Source organism: Mustela putorius, unplaced genomic scaffold (genome assembly GCF_011764305.1).
Source record: "Mustela putorius furo isolate JIRA1106 unplaced genomic scaffold, ASM1176430v1.1 tig00000867_pilon_pilon_pilon, whole genome shotgun sequence".
Taxonomy (NCBI): domain Eukaryota; kingdom Metazoa; phylum Chordata; class Mammalia; order Carnivora; family Mustelidae; genus Mustela; species Mustela putorius.
This window is the reverse complement of record NW_025421501.1, coordinates 3,867,518-3,886,586: the sequence shown is the minus strand read 5'-3', so window position 1 is coordinate 3,886,586 and position 19,069 is coordinate 3,867,518. Positions and strand designations below refer to the sequence as shown.

Sequence of the window (19,069 nt, the reverse complement as noted above, 5' to 3'; positions counted from 1 at the left end):
CACCTGCCTCTCTGCCTACTTGTGATCTGTCAAATTAAATAAATAAATCTTAAAAAAAAAAAAGAATGTAAATTACTCAATATCCAGTAAAATAAAAACTACTATGAACTATATTAGAAGGCTAGAGAAGTGGAAGCAGAAAGGAAAGAAAGATGCTAAATCCTCATCTAATGGGTGAGTAAACATTAGAAGAAAGTTTTGAGAATGAAAAGTGATTGTCCCTGGGAAGGAGGAATGCAAGGACTGGGAAGGGTTAAGATGAGGAACTCATATACTGGTTATAAGCTTTTTGGTACTCATCAATGTTTCCATATGTGCATGGGTAGTTTAAAATAAAATAAATTTCTAAGCTGCCTACAATGGGTCTTCCTAGAAATAGAACCAAGTTTATTGGCACAATGCTATGTAGGAAAACATTGCTTCTCTTAGTAAAGCAAACCAGCATTGCCCTAACCCTACAGATCTTGCTCTTTGAAGTTAAAGTATCTCAGAGAAAGACAAATACCATATGATTTCACTCATATGTAAAATTTAACAAAGCAGGTGAACATAGGACCCCTAAATAAAATAAGATGAAAATTGAGAGGGAGGCAAACCGTAAGAAATGCTGAACTCTAGGGAACAAACTGAGGGTGGCTGGGAGGGGAGGTGAGTGGGAGGAAAGGGTAATTAGTTGGGTGTTGGGCATTAAGGAAGTCAATTGATGTAATGAGCACTGGGTGTTATATTCAACTGATGAACCACTAAATTCATCCCCTGAAACGAATAAAAAACAAAACAAAATAAAAGTGTAAGCATCTCAAGATTATAGTAAAAGCGTGGAGTTTGTGAGTCCTAGGAACAAGCTAGCTACAACTGGATGAGAATCAGCTCCTTGCATTTGCCAGGAATAGAGAGACAGGCCTCAGGAATGAGAAAAACCTGGAGATCAGAGTAAAGTCCAAGGAAGAGATCCCAGGAGAAGAACACATTGCTATCTGAAGGCCCCCTTCGTAACCTGGGTCCTGCAAGGAAACTTCCTAAGGTTTCAGGTTATTTTGTGAAGGAAGGAGGTTCTTTCTGACATCCACATTGTTCTTGTAACTATGTTTTTGCTTATCTGTCTCTCCCTAAAACAGTGTACCCCCCTAGGTTGGGGGCATTTGGTAATATCTAGATATATTTTTTGGCTGTCAAGACTGGGGGACAAGGAGAATGCCATTGGCATCTGAAAGGTAGAGGCCAGAGAGGCAGCTAAACATTCTACAATGCATAGGACAGTCCCCCCCCCTCCCCAGCTAAGAATCATCCAGTCCAAAATGTCCACAGTGCCAAGGCTGAGAAGCCCTGCCCGAAAAACTGGAAATTCCTTGAAGATAGGAATCATATCTGTTTCATCTCAGTATCCCAGTGCCAGTTCACTGGATGCCAAATGGTCGGACAAACGTGTGAAAAAATGAACAAGAGTATTCAGACTGTAACTCAGACTTTAAGCCCCATGAGCCCATCTTTGTCATTCCCTAGCACCTGGTGCATCTCTGACAGAGTAGAGCCTCGCCATCCACTAATTCGACACACATTTCCTGAGGGCCTTCCACCATTCATTCAACATGCTTGTGAGGTCCTACTGTGTTCCAAGCCCAGCACGAGTGAAAGGGTGGGTTAGAAGGATGGCTATAATCTTAGGACTGGGCCAACAGATGCTGTCTGTTATGGAGGCATAAGAATCAAAGTGTCACTTACAAAAGCATTTCACTGTAGCTGTCCACAAACAAGGTCTTCAGGGATGGCCGCCTCTGCAGGAAATATTGAATCTGTAGGCAAACAGAGAGAGTAAGCTCCCAGGAAAGGCTAGATGGTGAGCACTTTCAATGTTTCCTAAATGGCCTAAAATGGAACACAGGAGGGGATCAAAGCAGATTCCAACGAAGGTAGAACAGTGAGGCTAACAGGTAACTGGGTCAGGAGAGATTTCTTAAAATAGAGAATGGAATTTTAACAATACCTAGAAGTAAAGACAGGAAGGAAAATCATCAAAATATTACTAATTGCTGTATTTGAATGATGAGATGGAGAGATTTTTTTTCCTTCTTCCTACTATGTGCATTTTTCCTAGTTTTCTTTAATAACTGTTCATTATAGTAAAAATTCTTTAATCAGCCTCCACTGAACAAAGTCATCAGATTAGCCAGTGCTCTCCATTCCCTGAAAATATTCTGACCAATGCCCACAGTGAGTGCTGGTGGCTAGGAGATCCTCTCTCAGACACCCGCACCCTCCACTCCCTCCCACTGGTGAATCCTGGTTGCCGAGAGTGCTTTTTGCCTACTGCACTTGCTACTGTGGCTTTGTATTTTATTATAATTTAAAATATGAGTACAAAATAAAGACAGTCGCTTCTGTAAAGACAAAGTCCAACAATTTGGAAAGACTCCTTAATGGTGAGTCACAAAGAAATATTGGGTGTAGCTTAGATCAAAAAGATTAAGGGGAAAAATCATAACAACCTCCAAATATTTGTAACAGTGTAACACGTAACATTGGTCCAAACTTCAAAGAAAAGACTGTTCATATGTTAGAAGAAGTACCAAGTAAGATGCATGCATTTTCAGGTAAAATAAAATGATGCCAGTATATGTGTACATTTCTTTCATTATTTTGAACTTTAACAGAATGTTTGGATTAAATGAACAACAGTCATGATCCATTCTATTTCTGGAATTAAATATTACAGTTGATCCTTGAGCAGCATGGTTTTGAACTGTGAGGGACCACTCATGCAGGGGGTTGGGTGGTTCTTTTTATAAACACGAGATAGTACTGTAAATGTATTTTCTCTTCCTTATGATGTTCTTAATAACATTTTTTTTCTCTAGCTTACTTTACTGTAAGAATATAGTATACAATACATATATCATCCAGAATACATGTTAATTGACTGTTTATGTTATTGGTAAGTCTTCCGGTCAATAGTGGGCTATTAGTAGTTAAATTGAGGGATGTCAAAAGTCAAAATGAGCACTGGGTGTTATATGCAACTGATGAACCACTAAATTCATCCCCTGAAACTAATAAAAAACAAAACAAAACAAAAGTGTAAGCATGTAGACTTTTGATTGTGGGGGCAGTCGGTGCACCTAATCCCTGCAGTATTCTAGGGTCAACTGTACTTTCAGTCCTGACTGTCCTTGAATGTGACTATCCTGGGTCCACAGGAACCCACGGGGCAGACCCTCAACCCCCAGTCATGAATGTCTGGAGAGCTCTCTTCTTCACCTGTATATCTCTCCCATGAATTAAAGAGTGAGTGAGCACTGGGTGAGTCTCTTGGCTTTTTGTTTCGGTGATAATGGAGACTCACAGTGTGGGAAGGAATGCTTACCCCTCGGAAAAAGAAGTAGACTCCCCCTGATACAGAAAGAATCTCGCCAGTGACTCGGAAATAGTCCCCAATGGTGTGTTTCAGCTTATAGGGAGGCTGCAAGGTGCAGAGAAGTTAGTGACTCCATTCACTTATTCACTCATTCAACAAACATTTTCCAAGCCCTGTGTTTGAGAGCCACCCCCTGCCCAAAAGGCTCAGCCTCTACTGAGAGAAAGGCATAGGGGCATCTGGGTGGCTCAGTCGGTTAAACATCTACCTTTGGCTCAGGTCATGATCCCCAGGGTCCTGGGATCGAACCCCAAGTCAGGTTCCCTGCTCAGTGGGGAGTCTGCTTCTCCCTCTCCTCCCTGTTGTGTTCTCTCTTGCTATCTCTGTCTCTGTCTGTCTCTCTCTCTAATAAATAAATAAAATCTTTAAAAGAGAGAAAGAGAGAGAGAGGCATAATTAAAGACAGTGCATTATTAGGGACACTTGCAAGGAGGCCCCTCTGTAGGACCTGATTCCCAAGGGGGCAGACTCTAGGTGCCAAGCAGAGTATCCTTACAGTACTGTGCTGTCCTAGCACAGAGCTCTGCTGGGAGAAGGGTGATGGCATAGGTGGAAGCACTCCTATAGACTCAATGCCATATGCTTCCTGCTGCTCCTATGGCCATGGTGAACCCATCAAGGTTTTCCATGGATGGTGGAAGGTGAGACATTCCACACACGTGTGTCATCCTTGTGTGTCAGACCCTTTCTTGTGGTGGGTTTCCTTTCTGCATGCCATCAATGGTTTGTAAAATACTGCTTTACTACTTGTCTCACTAGCATGTTTCTCTTTTGTCATAAAATGAAATTATTAAATGGTTTATTAAGTGGATAGAAGCCAGGTTTTACCTAACTCAGAAGTAGAATTTTATTTTTTTCATTTTTTAAAGATTTTATTTATTCATTTGGGAAAAAGAGAGAGAGCACAAGCAGGAGGAGAGGCAGAGGGAGAGGGGGAAGCAGGCTCCCTGCTGAGCTGGGAGCCTGATGCGGGGCCCAATCCCAGGACCAGAGATCATGACCTGAGCTGAAGGCAGACATTTAACCATCTGAGCCACCCAGGTGCCCCGGAGGTGGAATTTTATATCAAATTTATAAACAAGGTACCCTGGAAATAAAGGCAATAAAGTAAGTGCTTAGGTAGCAATGGAAAGGATTCAATTCAGTAACTCAAAGGAGTCGAAAGCTCCTGGCAGAGGAAGAAGTCTGGTCTTAAGCTGATTTGAAGGATGGCGCAGGGCCTGGCACAGAAGATGTGCTCAAGGGGCACCTGGGTGGCTCAGTCAGTTAACTGTCTGCTTTCAGCTCAGGTCATGATCCCAGAACCCTTTCATCTCTTCAGCACACTGGGAAGGACTCCAGGATCTTATAAGAATGCCCATTCCTCTCCCCACTTCCCTGTCGTGAGGCTGAACCTCAGTCCGCACCAAGCCATCCACAGGCCTGTAGTAGGCTGCTGTGGTGAAGATGATCATATACAAGCAGTAGACGAAGAAGTTGAAGTAGAAGATGCGCTTGACAAATCTGTCCCATTTGTCCTGTAGGAGTCGGTTCAGCGGTTCCACCAAAAGCATGTCGTGGCGATTCTAAAGGGAGCAGAGAGAGATAAGACTCACTCCCCAGCCAGAAACCACAGAATCTCATATCCAAGAGATCTATTTTAAAGTTACACTATCCCTAAGATGGATGAGCCAAAATCAGATCATCCCAACCTTTGCTAGCCACCAAGCCCCACCCCCAGCCCAAGCTTAAGCTCCCTCAACAAGGTCCCTGTTCAATGTCTTCTTCAATACCTTTGGAGATAGGAATCTCCTGGCCTCACACAACCTGGGGAGAAATACTGTCAGGAAGATCTATCCTCTGGAGTTAAGTTGGTCTTCTCTGCTTTCTACCAGTTGTCCCTGTTCTGCACCTAGGGACTCCAGTACTGAATTTCTGCCCAAGAGAGCCTTTGGAAACAAGAAAATGCCAGCTATGCCCCCATAGCCCTCTCCTCTCTAGATCTAACACCCCAGCATTTTTGGAGACATTTCCTACATGGGCCAGCCCTCTGGGATTCTGAGTCTAGGCTCTGAATCATCAGGGCAGCCCAGACAGAGGCTAATAGGGCAGAGCAAAGCAGGCTAGGCTGCTCTCTCCCCGAACTTTGCCCCTGTCCCGTGAGATACTGGGGCAGGCCCTCCTCACTGACAGCACAGACCCACCCCCTAGGTCTGCCTCAGAGACTGGTATCACCTTAGAAAGAATGGACAGGAGAGGTGGCCTTTCAAAGCAGTTAACAAAGCACTTTACTTCATTAAGTGGCCCTGGGATGCTCATTCGGAAACAAAATAATTAAGTAAATTGCCTACTTCATACCTACACAAAAATAAATTCTAGGTAAATTAAGAAGCCAAACATAAAATACCTACAAAGGAGTGAAACAAAAGTACTGAAGGAGATGTGTATAATCTTGAAATGGGAAAGACCTTGCAAAGCAAGACACAGGTCACAGAAGCTATAAAGGAAAAAGACTAATCTGACTCTCAAAATGAAGAACTTACAAGCAAATGATGCCTTATATTAAGTTAGAAGGCAAGAGACAGACCAGAAGAAAATAAAATATTGGCTCCATATGCAATAAAGAAAGGATCAATTCATTCTATAACAAGAGTACCTACAAATCAAAAGGAATGGGACCAACAATCCAATAGAAGAGATGGCGAAGGACAACAAATAGGAAATCTAACCAAAGAAATATGACTGGTCAGATAATTATATAAAATATTATCCACCTCACATTATCAAGACAACGAGAATTAAGACATCAATAAGATAGCATTTTTGGCCCCAACAACTTAAATTAGTTTTTGAGAAAAGATTGATAATACCCAGATTGACAAGGACATGGGTAGATTTTTACCTACTAGTGATGGGCAAACGAATTGATGCAGTCTTTTTGAAGAACAATTTGGCAGTAGCTATTAAAATGTTAAAACATACATACTTCTTTGATTTAGCAATTTCAATTCCAGGCATCCTAGAAAAATTCCCAAACCCATGCCAAGTGGCTCACAGCACTGTAGTAACAAAAAACTAGGAATAACTTAAATGTCCTCCAATGGGCATTTACTCCCCATCCCTACTATGGAACACGATGCAGCCGGAGTTTTTCTGAAGGAAGCAGGCCCATATGTACTGATATAAAATGATCTACAAGACACACCATTAAATGAAAAAACTGTTCTAGGGCGCCTGGGTGGCTCAGTGGGTTAAGCCACTGCCTTCGGCTCAGGTCATGATCTCAGGGTCCTGGGATCGAGTCCCGCATCGGGTTCTCTGCTCAGCAGGGAGCCTGCTTCCTTCTCTCTCTCTGCCTGCCTCTCTGTCTACTTGTGATCTCTCTCTGTTAAATAAATTAATAAAATCTTTAAAAAAAAAAAAAGAAAAAGAAAAAACTGTTCTACATTTCATATGGTATGATCCCATTTATGTAAATAAAATGAAACCACACATTTTTATATGGTATAAAAAGAGGATTCTTGGGGCGCCTGGGTGGCTCAGTGGTTTGAGCCTCTGCCTTCGGCTTGGGTCATGGTCTCGGGGTCCTGGGATTGAGCCCCACATTGGGCTCTCTGCTCAGCGGGGAGCCTGCTTCCCCCTCTCTCTCTCTGCCTGCCTCTCTCAAGCGTGCTTGTGATCTCTGTCTGTCAAATAAATAAAATCTTCAAAAAGAAGAGGACTCTTTTTGTTTATCTGAAATATTTGTTTTTTTATAGAAAAATTAGCTTACATTATTTGTATGATGAAGGAAAACATCCAGTGGGAATAAATGGGGAGATGAGGCATCAGGGCCTAGGCCCCAAGCAGTGGGTTTTCCAGGCAAAGCTGGATGGGAGCTAGGACAAGGGCTGGGGCGCAGTGAGGCCAGAAGCCCGCCCTGCCCAGGCCCCACCCAGGCCCACTCACAGGGGTCTCACTGCTGCTGTAGGCGATCACCTCCAGCACTGAGTTCTTCTCACAAGTGTCAATGCAGGACAGGTCGTAGAGCGAGGAGTGCACGGGCCCATACGCCCATTCCGTGAACTTCCTGGACAGATGCCTGCACTCGGGCTCCTGGATCTCCCTCTGGAGAATATAGGCCAAGACCTGCCACAGGGATATAAGAGCTTGTGAGAGACCAGCCTGGAGCCCCCCACCAGACACATCCCCACTACACCCCCAGCTCTACCTCAATGATAAGTCTGCTTCCTAGCCCCATTGGAGACCAAAACCAGCCCCAGGAAAGCGCTCACTTCTATCCAAGCAGCCTCCTGACCAACCTGTCCACTTACTCAGATGTCAGCTGCAGCCACATCAGACCCATGGTGGAGGATCACACCTGGTCACATCCATTTCGCCCTTGGCTCAACCTACCCCCATGCCCAGGTGCCAGCACCTCACTCCGACTCCATGTTTGGTTGGTGCTGCTCAGAGGTGGAAATCAGAAAAGGACATGTGTGGTGCCTGGTTTCTGCTTAGCATCTCACACTTCCTCTGGTTTCCTCTAATAGCCCCTAGTGCCACAGCAGCAGGGCTCTGCAGGGTGGTGATCCCAGGTATGCAGCAATGTAGGCGCTTCCCTCCCACAGCACCCTCAAAAGTCATACCCCAGCTCAGCCATGAAGCTTGCCCCCTACCCCAATTTTCCCAGTCCTGGCAGCCAGAGCCAGTGGTGTCAGCCCCTTCTTGTTGGTGAGCTCCTCCAACTTCAGTGTTGGGTGGAGCTTGGCCCCCAGGATCAGAATCTCATTGTACATGCTTGTCACAAACTTGGTGTTGTCTGCTGTGTTGTCGGCCACCTCTACCAGCGCATGCAGCACTGTGTTGCCCACGGAGTCCTTCGCGCTGATGTCCGCTGGCTGCCAAGAGTTCTGCAGCAGGAACTTCACGATGCCCAGCTGGTTGGTGCATGCAGCCAAAGAGAGGGGCAGCTCACCTGTGGCCAACACAGGCATATGATGGGCCTCAAGAATAGAGTAGCATGGTCCCTAGACCACCCAGCCTCCAAATCCCTCTGTCTCCACCCCAAACCTCCCCTTAGCAATTGTCAAAAAGCCACATGTCCCTACCAAAGTAGAAGCCAGGCCTCCCTTTGGTTTTCTTAAAGAAGTCCCCGTTGGCTGCAGCCTGGACGTCTGCCCCATTCTCCACCAGGAGGGTCACTAGTGCCATGTTCCGCCTCTCGATGGCAATGTGCAGGGCTGTCTGGCCTGTGGAGATGGGTGCTGTTGGGTTTGTACTCACAGTCCTGTGCTTGGGCAGGTACAAGAGGAAGACCTGGGCAAAAAATGCCAGATGACTCCCCCGCAAAACAGGAGAGCTAGACAGAATACCCAAAGGGGACCCAGGGAGTCCCCTTGGCAGAAGCAGAGACCCACAGGGGAATACCAGACTGGGAACTAGAGTCGTCAAAGCTGCCCAACATCAAGGAACAGTAGCAGAGACAGTAGTCATGGCTTCTGGAGGTAAAGAACACCAAGTCCACAGAGGGAAGGAGGGGACTGTCAGCACCAGGAGAAATCAAGTCCAGCAGGCAGGGGAGGCAAGGACCCCCTGGGCTCGGGAGATGCCACCTCAGTGGCTGGTATAGGGAGCAAGGAGCCGAGAGGCTTGCCCAGGCACAACAATGCCTGCTGGCTCCAGATGTGCTGGTGGACAGAGCCATGCCAGACCCCGTCCCCCTCCTCACCCTTGTAGTAGCTGTCTGTGTAGCTGGCATTGACCAACTCCTTCAGGCTGTCCGTCTGCCGGGCAATCTCCAAGAGCAAGGGGATGGTGTCATTCTGTCCCTCGTGCAGGTTGAGCATGGCTTTCAGCAGACAGGTCTTCCCTGTCTCTGGGTCTGCAAGACAAAGGGAGGATCAGAGCTGGGCACAGTGGCCGGGGCCCCTCCCAGGAAGCCGGCTCCCCAGGGCCACCTTTGAACTCGCTGTCCATCAGGTGCTTCTTGCTCCTCTGCAGGAAGAGCAGCAGGCTCTGCAGCTCCTCACAGTTATTCTGAGCGACGGCTTCAAAGATCTTCCTGCGATCATAAAGCTTGAGGCTCTTCTCAGATCCGGCAGTGACAGAATCCTGGGACAGCTGCCTGGGGGCCAGAAAACCCCTTCATCAAACTATTCTGACCAGGGAGCATGACAGAAGCCCAAGGTAAACCAAAAGGGAAAAAATACGTGATACAAAATCCATGCCTTAGTCTAGGTGACTGTCCAGGAAACTGATGTAACAAGGAACCGTGGGGGTGCAAATGCCCTCACTGCATCCCCAGCCCGCCAGTAGGCACCCTCTGGAAAGTCCTTCCTGCCACCACTTCCAACTTCTCCATTTTCTCAGGAGCTGGGGCTCTAGGGGCAGTGTCCTCCTGGAAGAGGCTGGAGATGGGGGTTTGAAGGGTTTAGATGGCCACTGCCAAGTGAAAAATATCCCCATACTGGCCTGGGAGTTAGCTAGTCTATGAGCCCTCCCTGACCTGCCTTGGTGGAGACACTTGGTGGGCTCCTCACTAGAATGGTTCTGCCCTCTCTGTCTGAAAGCCTCCCGGCTTTGAGCTTTTCTACTTAAAGTCTAAATCTTTGGGACTGGTGAGCACTGAGGACTGGACACCTGGAAATCAACCAGCAGCTAAAATCAGCGTATACACCAGCATCCATGACCATGTGTCCCAAAGCTGCTGAGGGCAGATGTTGGACCACATGACTTCTGAAGGGTCCCCAGCTCCCTGGCTCTGTGACCCACAGCCCAGAAGCTTAGAGTACCACGTGGTATCTCCATAGCTAGGGCCTTAGCCAGAGGAGCCAGCTCAGCTCCTGGTGAAGAAGGGGGTCCATGCTCCAGATACAGCTTACCTGGCACATGTGGGGCCATCCTCGTGCCTCTGGATGATGACAACGGGGTTGACTGTGATGGCTGGGCAAGAGGCTAGCTGGCCTTCTTCATAAGAGCAATCCATAGGTGAAGCCTCCTCTGAGTCACACTTCCCAAAAAGCCGGCTGCGGCTCTTAGCCGTGGGGAAGAAGTGGGGCTTGGCTGGAGCTGACCTGGAATTAGGGTCTCCATCCAGGGGGTCTGGGCAGGAGTCCTCTTGGGATGGGTCCTCAGCCTTCCCTGAATCTGAGCTCCCCCATTTCTTCATCCTTGCCAGATCCTTCGTGGCCTAAGAGACAGCCTGCAGGCAGCCACCAAGATGAGGTTTGTTCCCAGCTCAAGGACAGCATGATTCTAGCCCATATCTGCCCTCCTTGCAAAAGCCCCTATGAAGCAGCACACCCCAGAGGTCCAATAGCTGTCGGCACTAGCCCCCTAGAACTGAAGCTTCCGGAGGTGCTATGCCTCCTACCCCAGGCATGAACTGGCCTAGTAGCCCCATGGGCATGGGGCTCAGGGGTGAATGGGTCCCCCAGCTCGGAGCCATCAGGCTCTGAAGGTCTTGAATGTATTGCTCTCCTCTCTGGACCTCAGGTGCCTCTTCTGCAAAGTAGAATGTTAACCACTGCTCTGCCTCCCTCCAAGATCAAAGTAAGGGAACGATGGGAGTGGCTGTCATTGACTGCGCATTCAGGAGAGAACAAGGTGCTGGGGATGGCTCAACCCTGAAAAGCAGGGCAGGCTGTATCTTCACGAACAAGGTGAGCGGCATGTCCCTGTCACCACCATACTCCCAGGTCTTTGCTCTTTGACCCGGTTGGCTGCAACTGTTGAGTTTGTAGATTTTTTGCACTTTTGGTCATTTCTGTGAAATTGGCATATTTCAAGCATCCCTGAACTTGGAAATTTTAAATTATTCAGGGCTGGTTCAGGCCTTCTGGCACATATGGCTGTGAACTTGTTTTGATACTGCTTTCCATTCACTCTCTAACCTCCTCTCCCATGCTTTGCTCCATCCAAGCAGGAAATCCCCACTGTCTAATACCCAGGGCTCTCCCATATCTCAGGGCCTCCACCTGGGGTGCTTTTTCCCTTCTCCTCCTTTTGCCCAAATCCTACCACCTTTAAGATGCCAACTCCCCTTGGCGTCCAGCACGGATGCTGCCTCTGCCACACCCCCAAGCTCTGTGCTGGCCATGCACCCCTCCCTGCTCCAGAGTGGCCCAGTTGGTTGTCTACCATCCTTCAGTCTAGCAATTTCTATCTGGTACTGCCTTATCTCCCCCATAACCTGTGACCTCCTCTTGAGCAGGGAGCTTGCCTGATCCCCCACCCCCTTATGAAAAAACGCTGGGCTGGTCTCTGTGGAGGACATGAAAGAGATCAGATACAGCCCTTTTTGTTCCCATTTGCATAGAAATTGAGATTCATATTCCAGCAGTGGCTGGATTCCAGAAAATAGCCACTGAAGGAAAGGGAGGTGCCCCCTAGGCCTGCATTTTCAAGTGCAAGTTCAGACAGTGAACACTCAGAGCACATTGCTGGGCCTTGGCAATAAATCAGCTACCATCTGATGCCCAGATCCTTGGAGGAAGAAAATGAGGTTGCCTCACCTCTCTGCATCCTGTAAGACAGACCCATCTTCCCTCCTGCCTGTTGTTCCTCCTTCAGGAGGGACCGAGTCTTTCTCTGGGTCATCCATTAAATGGAAACCCTGCAGCAGGAAGTGTCCCGGCCACAGAGAATCCCACTCCTGACCACTCACCCATTTGTTCATTCCATCACTCAACACCTATGTACAGAATCCCACTGGGAACCCAGGCCCCTGCTGGGGGGCACAGAGAGTGCTCAGGCCCCAAGTGAGACAGAACCTAGGTGCTGGCTGGGGCAGGGCTATCGCAGGAGGGGCCAGGGTACTGAAGGAGGCTTCAGGGAGGAAGTGACAGAGGATCTGGGCTCAGAAGGAGAGCAGGGTTGGTCTGGAACTGGGGGAGACAATGCAGATCCCAGACTAGCTGATAGAGAGGAAGCCAGTGGGACTTGAAGGCAGGCAGCAGGGTCAGAACCAGATGGCTGCTGTCCTTGGATGTCAAGGAACAGGATGTGGACATTATTGTGTGGATGGTAGGAAGCCACGAGAAGCTTCAGAAGCATGAAGACTGGCATTCTTCTATACTTTCAAAAGGTAATTTCCTGTTCAGGACTGTTCATACTGTGGGGAGCGTGTCACCTTTAAAAGGCACAGGAGGCTAGGAAGAATGAGAATAACTGACATGCTTGAGCATGTGCTATGCAAAGGTGGGTGCTGTTTGAACACCTCACATGCACTCACTTCATTTTCACTTGTCTGAGAAGTAAGCGCGTGACAGATGAGGAGATGCACACACAGTGGTTCCCTGAAGCCACACAGGCAGAGGAGGGAGCCAGATCTGATATGCAGCAGCCTGGCTCTCAAGCGTCTCCAGCACTCCACCACCTCTCTGAAGGCTCGAGGCTCTTCTCAGGCATCAGACTCAGCCCCAGATCTCATCCTAGAGTGGGGGGCTGATCAGATCAGGGTTCCCCAGCCCTGGGGCCAATCATGCAGGGACAACACCCTTCCCCATCAGAAGCCCCAACCTGTAGAACCTTCCTGCTCAAACAAGTATCCCAGGAAACTCAAAGCCCAAAATGAAGTATGAGTAAGATCCAGGCCATATGCCAGGCGTGGCTCTCCCAGGGCTATCCCCTTGGATAGGCCTGGCCACAAAACCAAAAATAAACGTACTTCCTGACTCACAGCTCTTAACACTCCAATAAGAGCACCCATTAGCAGGAGCGTCCACAAAATCGTTCTGCGACGTTCCTTTTTGCCTCTTCCTCTGACTGGTCCAAATCTAATCAAACCCAAGAAACATGAAGCAGCCTACACAGTAACATCCTTCAGTAGGTCAAGAAACCCCAAGTCTGCTCCACATGCCCCACACCTGATTCCCTACCAGAAGCCAAGCTTCTTCAAGAGCAGAGGGAAGGACAGGGACTAAGAAGCTATTTGTTTTGGGCTGTGGGGTAGACAGAGACAGGAAAGCCTGCCACTGCCAGGCCTGGGTGTGTCTAGTACATGAGTCCCATGGCAATGCACCTGTCACAGTTGAATGTTCTGCAGTGATAGGGTATTTCCAACCATGTCTTAGGGTATTTGATGGAGACAGTGGTTCTGATTTCTACAAGATTCATAAACACCAGTCTGGACTAAAGGATAGTCTTGGAAAAAATGACCCTGCTCAGCAAAAACTTAACTTGGCCTCTGGGCCTTCCTCAACTCCAGAGCCAAGGAGGACACTGGCCACCACCTAGGAGAAGCCTCCCTTTTCTCCCCAATCCAGACGAGACATACTGAGGTGCAGCTCTTCTGCTCCCTCTCCGCTCAAAGTATCTGTCTGTCTCTGGCCTCCCCGCAGGCTCTTAGGAGCTGGCCCAGGACCTAGCCCATACCTCTCTTGCCTTCTTGGCCTACCTGAGTATTTCCTAAAGAGGAATAGAGACCTGAGGGGCTACCCAACCTATGAATGAAGAGCCAGAGGAAATCTACCCGAAACAGAGTGACTGGAGCCTGGACAAGAACCCAGAGCTCCTGTCTCCCAGCCCAGCACCCCCTTAGTACAGAGAGGGCAATGTGCTGAAACCTCCACCCACAAACCACTGGCCTCTGCAGGACCCATGGCCTCTTTGCTCCAGGATGAGGGTCCAGGATGACTCAGGTACAAATAATACACATTTGACCATGGCAACCTCCCCTATCACCTGCCAAGTGTTTATGATTAGCCACAGTAAATGCTCTATATGCATCCCCACACATCACTTATGCACCCCCACGACCTTTGAGGCAGTCACTGTGGTTATCCCATGTTCAGATGGGGTAACTGAGGTGCTAAGAGGCTAGTTGAACTGCTTATAATCACACAACTGGACAGAGGCAAAGCCTGGCTTCTGACAGCTCACTATGCCATTCTAAAATCTAACATCGACACTGGCCATCAAACAACAAAAAGGACTCACCGGCTAGATGCAGGCACAGCTCAGACACAGCAGGTACCAGGGAGCTCCGAGACTATTGTTAATTGAAGGGAGAGCTGGAATGGTGTGGGGAGGAAAGCTGCCTCCCTGACTCTGTGAGGGTCCTTGGCCCCTCCCCAGGTCGCGGTTGCTCTGCACTGGTCAGGATGAGCTGTGGGTACGCTCTGGCACTCAAGGAAAACGTTTCCAGCAATGGCAGCAGCTGCTGTTGCCGTGGCTGATTCCCAGAGGATCCCAGAGCTTTTCCCATCATTTTTGCCCTTTTTCAGAAACCACTTAGCTGCTGCCCCGCCTCCCACCATGCCAGGGGCTGCAGTGCACTTAGCCACAACACAGCCCAGAACCAGCCAGGGCTGTGACCTCAGCTCACAAGGAAGAGAAGGGCACTGCTCAGGCCTCCCAAACCCACTACCCTTACAGACAGCATGGTCCAGGGGAAGAAAAAAAAAAAAAAAAAAAAAAACCACGAATTCACTTTTACAACCAGAAATGTCAAACCCAGCACCATGTAGAGGATGGAAATGATCATGTCACCCATCATACAGTCCCGGCTTGACATCTATGGACCTGGTTTTGAATGCCATCTTTGCCACCAGCTGTGTGTGACCTTGGTTGGGTCCTTGCCTCTCTCAGGCCTCTCATTCCCTATGGAACCGTGGTGTAGGGATTGAGGTGGGAGGCTTCTGGATCTGCCAGGTCCCAGATTCATTCAGCTGGGATTCCTCATGGAACCACAGAACACAGGAAATTATTTTGTCTACTTCCTTGTTTCTCTAAGTATGATCCTAAATGCGCAGGAGAAAAGTTAATACTTTTCCTGAATTGTATGCTTAAAATGGCTAAAATGATATTTTTCCTGTTCTATGGATTTTACCAAAAGTAAGGCTTAATTCCCTCCCAGAATATTACTGACAAAAGCTGCCAGGTCCTTCTGAGTATGCATTTAGTCTGCAGCCCAAAATGTCCTGCAGAACCCAACCTGGCAGCTGCCCATAGGAACCCTACATACCTCCACAAACCACAGGCCCCACACAGCCTGAAATGAGCAGCCACATGCCAAAAGCCCCATCATAGCCCTACTTGGAGTAGCTCACAAGGTTGAGCCTTAAGTCAAAATAACAGAGTGCAGACACTGCAAGGACTTTGGATGCCATTGGACAGTTTAGAGAGAGGCTGTGCAAACTCATTCTCCCAGGCCCCCCAACACCGTGGGCAGTGGCAGGGCAGAGATGGCCAGACTCATTCCACACATGAGAAGTCCATGCAGTTAGCTGACTGCCCAGGTCATGCTATTGGTCTGGGTATGGAAGCCAGGCCCATCTCAACATGCCATACCATGCCCCCTGCTTGGACACCTTCTTAGCTGTGTGCCTTTCCATATGTGCCACTTTAGCTGCAATTAAAATGAACCTTTGAATTCGTCCCTTTTCTGAAATTTTGGTAAAATCCATAGAACAGTAAAAATATCATTTTAGCCATTTTAAGCATACAATTCAGGAGCATGAAGTACATTCAAAATGTGGGGCAGCCATTACCACCATCCATTTCCAAAACTGTTTTCACCTTGCAAAGCTGAATCTCTATACCCATTAAACACTAAATCCCAACTGCTCCCCTCCCACAGCCTCTGGAAACCAGTCTACATTCTGTATATGAATCGGATTACTCTAAAATTGTCATGTAAGTGGAATCACGCCGTATTTATCTTCTTGTGACTGGCTTATTTCACTTACCATAACGTTCTCAAGATTCATCCCTGTTATAGCAAATAGCAGATCTCCTCCCTTTGTAAGGCTGAATAATAATCCATCATATGTTTATACTGCATTTTATTTAGCCATTCATCTCTCAATGGACACTTGGGTTGCTTCCAACCTTTAACTGTAGGATGAACTATGCTGCTGTGAACAGGGGTGTACAAATACCTCTTTGAGTCACAGCCTCCAATTCTTTTAGGTTTCAATTCCAGAAGTGAAATTGCTGGATCATGGAATTCATTCTTCATTATACATAACTGTTACCTATATATGAAAAACTCCCCAGTAGTGACCTCTCAGCCTACAAGTTCTCTGAGTCACTGTTCCTTCTAACCAAATGTGTGGGCCAGAGGTGCTGTGGGGAACCCCTTGGTATGGAGACAGGCCTATGCTATCTTAGGGACAGGCTCGGGCTCGCCAGGGCCAGGTCTCAGACATGGGCAGCCCTGGGGAACAGGTGGGAGACATCTGAGAAAGGCGCCGAGACAACTGGCCAGCTCAGGGGCAAAGTCCAAGAAAGGGGCAGGTTGCACTTCTCCACCAGAACCGTCCCCTTGGCTGAGGTGATGTCTGCCTCCGGTGAGGACAATATACATCACTAAATGTGTCCCCTTGTAACAGAGCCATTGGGTGCTGACAACATCTCCCGGAGTCTGCATGGTACCCTGCATACCGTGAGGGCCACGGGGAAATGTGGCCCTTCTCATCCTTCTCTGACTGCTTTTTCTCAACACACAGGACCTTACGACTGACACTTCTAACTTCTTACCCCTTTCTGAGACTCCACTCCTCCAAGGACCCATCTGACTTTCCCAAGCCAGGGACTCCCTCACCTCATGCAGGGGTCCAACCCTCCCCTCACCCCTGAGCTCCATCCCTACCTCCTGGAATCTCCAGATGAAGACCACAAATCCCTTCTACTCAGCACATCCAAGCAGACTCCTCTGCCCTTCACAGTCCCCCCTCCTAATGTTTCTGCCTATAGAGACACCAACTTTCTTGTGGTCACCAAGCCTGATATACTCTGTCATCTCAAGCCTCTCCTTCTCTGTCCTATCTGGGCTACATTTCCATAGCTCACATCTATCCTTCTCTGTAACTAGCAGCTACTTCCTGTCACCTAAGGCTCCAGAGATACCTTCCTTCCCTGGCCAAGCACCCCGATTTACCACGTCCCAATCCCAGTCCTGGAACATCCTCCTGACTACGTAACAAAGCCTTATCCTTCAGCCTGGCACCCTGAGCCCACAGCCTCGGTCCCCTCTCCCACTGACAGCCCCTCCTGTCACCCGGACACATCTCCTTCCTAGTCACACCAACTGCACCTGCCTTCATGCTCTTCCCCTGCCCTTCTTCGGCCCAATATGCTTGCACTGTGCATCCACTTAACACGTCTTTAAGGCCCAGGTGTCAGGTGAGACCTGTGATTACTGAGACTATCATTCAACTCCCACATCCTCCAAAAAGCCTATCAAGGGCCTAGTCTAAGTACTCACCTCTAAACTCTTACAGAAATCTCAGCATATGCCTTCCTGTAAAACTGGTGCACAATGACAATAACAGCAGGAGATCCTTATTAAACCCATGCAGTGTGCATGGGGTAAACACTTTGAGCATTAACTCATCAGACTCTCACAGTTTCAGGAGGAAAGTGTGACTTTGTCCCCAGTTTATGGATCAGGAAATGAAGTGCAGACAGGCTGTGTAACCTGCCCAAGGACAGGGACAGCCATACCAGTCTTGTCTGAAGTTTCCTAAAGCTTGTATTGAGCTTTAACATCTCTGATGTTTGTGTCTTATTTCACAGACCTAAATGGCTTCAGGATGACAGGGCTCTCGCCCCCTCAATCTTCCCCTCAGTTTTCCTTCTCTAAGCCTAGTTCCTTGCCTTACCCAGGGTAGCACACTGTATTTATTGGCATTGTTTGATCTGAGCAAATCTGCACTGAGGGGTTCTAGTAAAACTCATGAAACGGTGGCACAGACACCGCCTTAGAGGTGAGCACTGCGGTCATCAGCCTAGTTTTCTGGGTCATAATGGGCAACAACTCCCCTCCCCCCAGCTTCCATAATTCTTTAAGGAAGGCAGCTATGCTCACCACTATACCACCAAGGCCCGCTCCATAATTCTTTAAGGGTGTTCTTGGATCGATGTAATGATGTACCCATTAAAATTCTAAGTAGATCATGTCTAAATGATGCATTTTGGGAGGGGACACCTACTCCAAGCTCAGGTCTGAGGATAGAGCAGTCGAGGAAAGTACTAAAGGATACACCAGCCAGTGTGTGGGCCAAGTTGGCTGGAACCCACATCACAATGGCTGTTCTTCTAGAGTTACCACCAGGGGGCACATTGACTTAAACTGAGCTCTTGACTCTGATGAGAGAATCCTCATTTCTTTTCTTCATCCATCTGGGTCCTGGATTTGAAGCCAGACTTACTGGTACAGCTAGAGACCAGCACACTCTCCTGTGCTGAAAAAGCCTGATTACCAAAACTGTCAGCCTGGCATTTCTGGGAGGAACCAGGTGGGAACCTGTACCTATACCCCACCCAAGGACAGTGCCAACTCTACTAGTCTTGTCTTGTCTTGAGCTTTCTAAATTTTGTGTTGACATTTCACTTCCCTGATCTTTGTGTCTTGCCTCCCAGATTTTATTTTTATTTTTTTAAGATTTTATTTATTTATTTGACAGAGAGAGACAGAGAAATCACAAGTAGGCAGAGAGGCAGGTAGAGAAAGAGGGGGAAGCAGAGCAGAGAGCCTGATGCAGGGCTCAATCCCAGGACCCTGAGATCATGACCTGAGCCCAAAAGCAGAGGCTTAACCCACTGAGCCTCTCAGGCGCCCCACCTCCCAGATTTTAAATGGCTTCAGAGATCCCAGATGCAGATGGCAAACAGCAAGCCTGGAAGAAAATGACTTTCCTTTCTGCCTTTGGTCTGTGTATTACCATCACTGGGTACCCAAGTGAGTCAGTT

At 48.1% G+C, this 19,069-nt stretch overlaps 1 protein-coding gene across 3 annotated transcripts in view; it reads right to left on the bottom strand.

Moving 5' to 3' along the window:
- TRPV1 (transient receptor potential cation channel subfamily V member 1) overlaps positions 1 to 19,069 on the bottom strand; it is a 44,599-nt gene that overhangs the window by 16,798 nt on the left and 8,732 nt on the right. For 2 of the 3 annotated variants that reach the window (XM_045085460.1, XM_045085461.1), the window contains exons 2-10: positions 10,255 to 10,574; positions 9,331 to 9,497; positions 9,102 to 9,254; positions 8,482 to 8,622; positions 8,050 to 8,348; positions 7,340 to 7,519; positions 4,819 to 4,977; positions 3,362 to 3,457; positions 1,723 to 1,793 (exon numbers count right to left, since the gene is read on the bottom strand). In XM_045085460.1, coding sequence (XP_044941395.1) covers positions 1,723 to 1,793; positions 3,362 to 3,457; positions 4,819 to 4,977; positions 7,340 to 7,519; positions 8,050 to 8,348; positions 8,482 to 8,622; positions 9,102 to 9,254; positions 9,331 to 9,497; positions 10,255 to 10,541 — 1,553 coding nt within the window. In that variant the 5' untranslated portion in view covers positions 10,542 to 10,574. Of the gene's footprint in view, positions 1 to 1,722; positions 1,794 to 3,361; positions 3,458 to 4,818; positions 4,978 to 7,339; positions 7,520 to 8,049; positions 8,349 to 8,481; positions 8,623 to 9,101; positions 9,255 to 9,330; positions 9,498 to 10,254; positions 10,575 to 19,069 lie in introns of those variants that run through there. The other variant, XM_045085462.1, reaches the window with a different exon arrangement.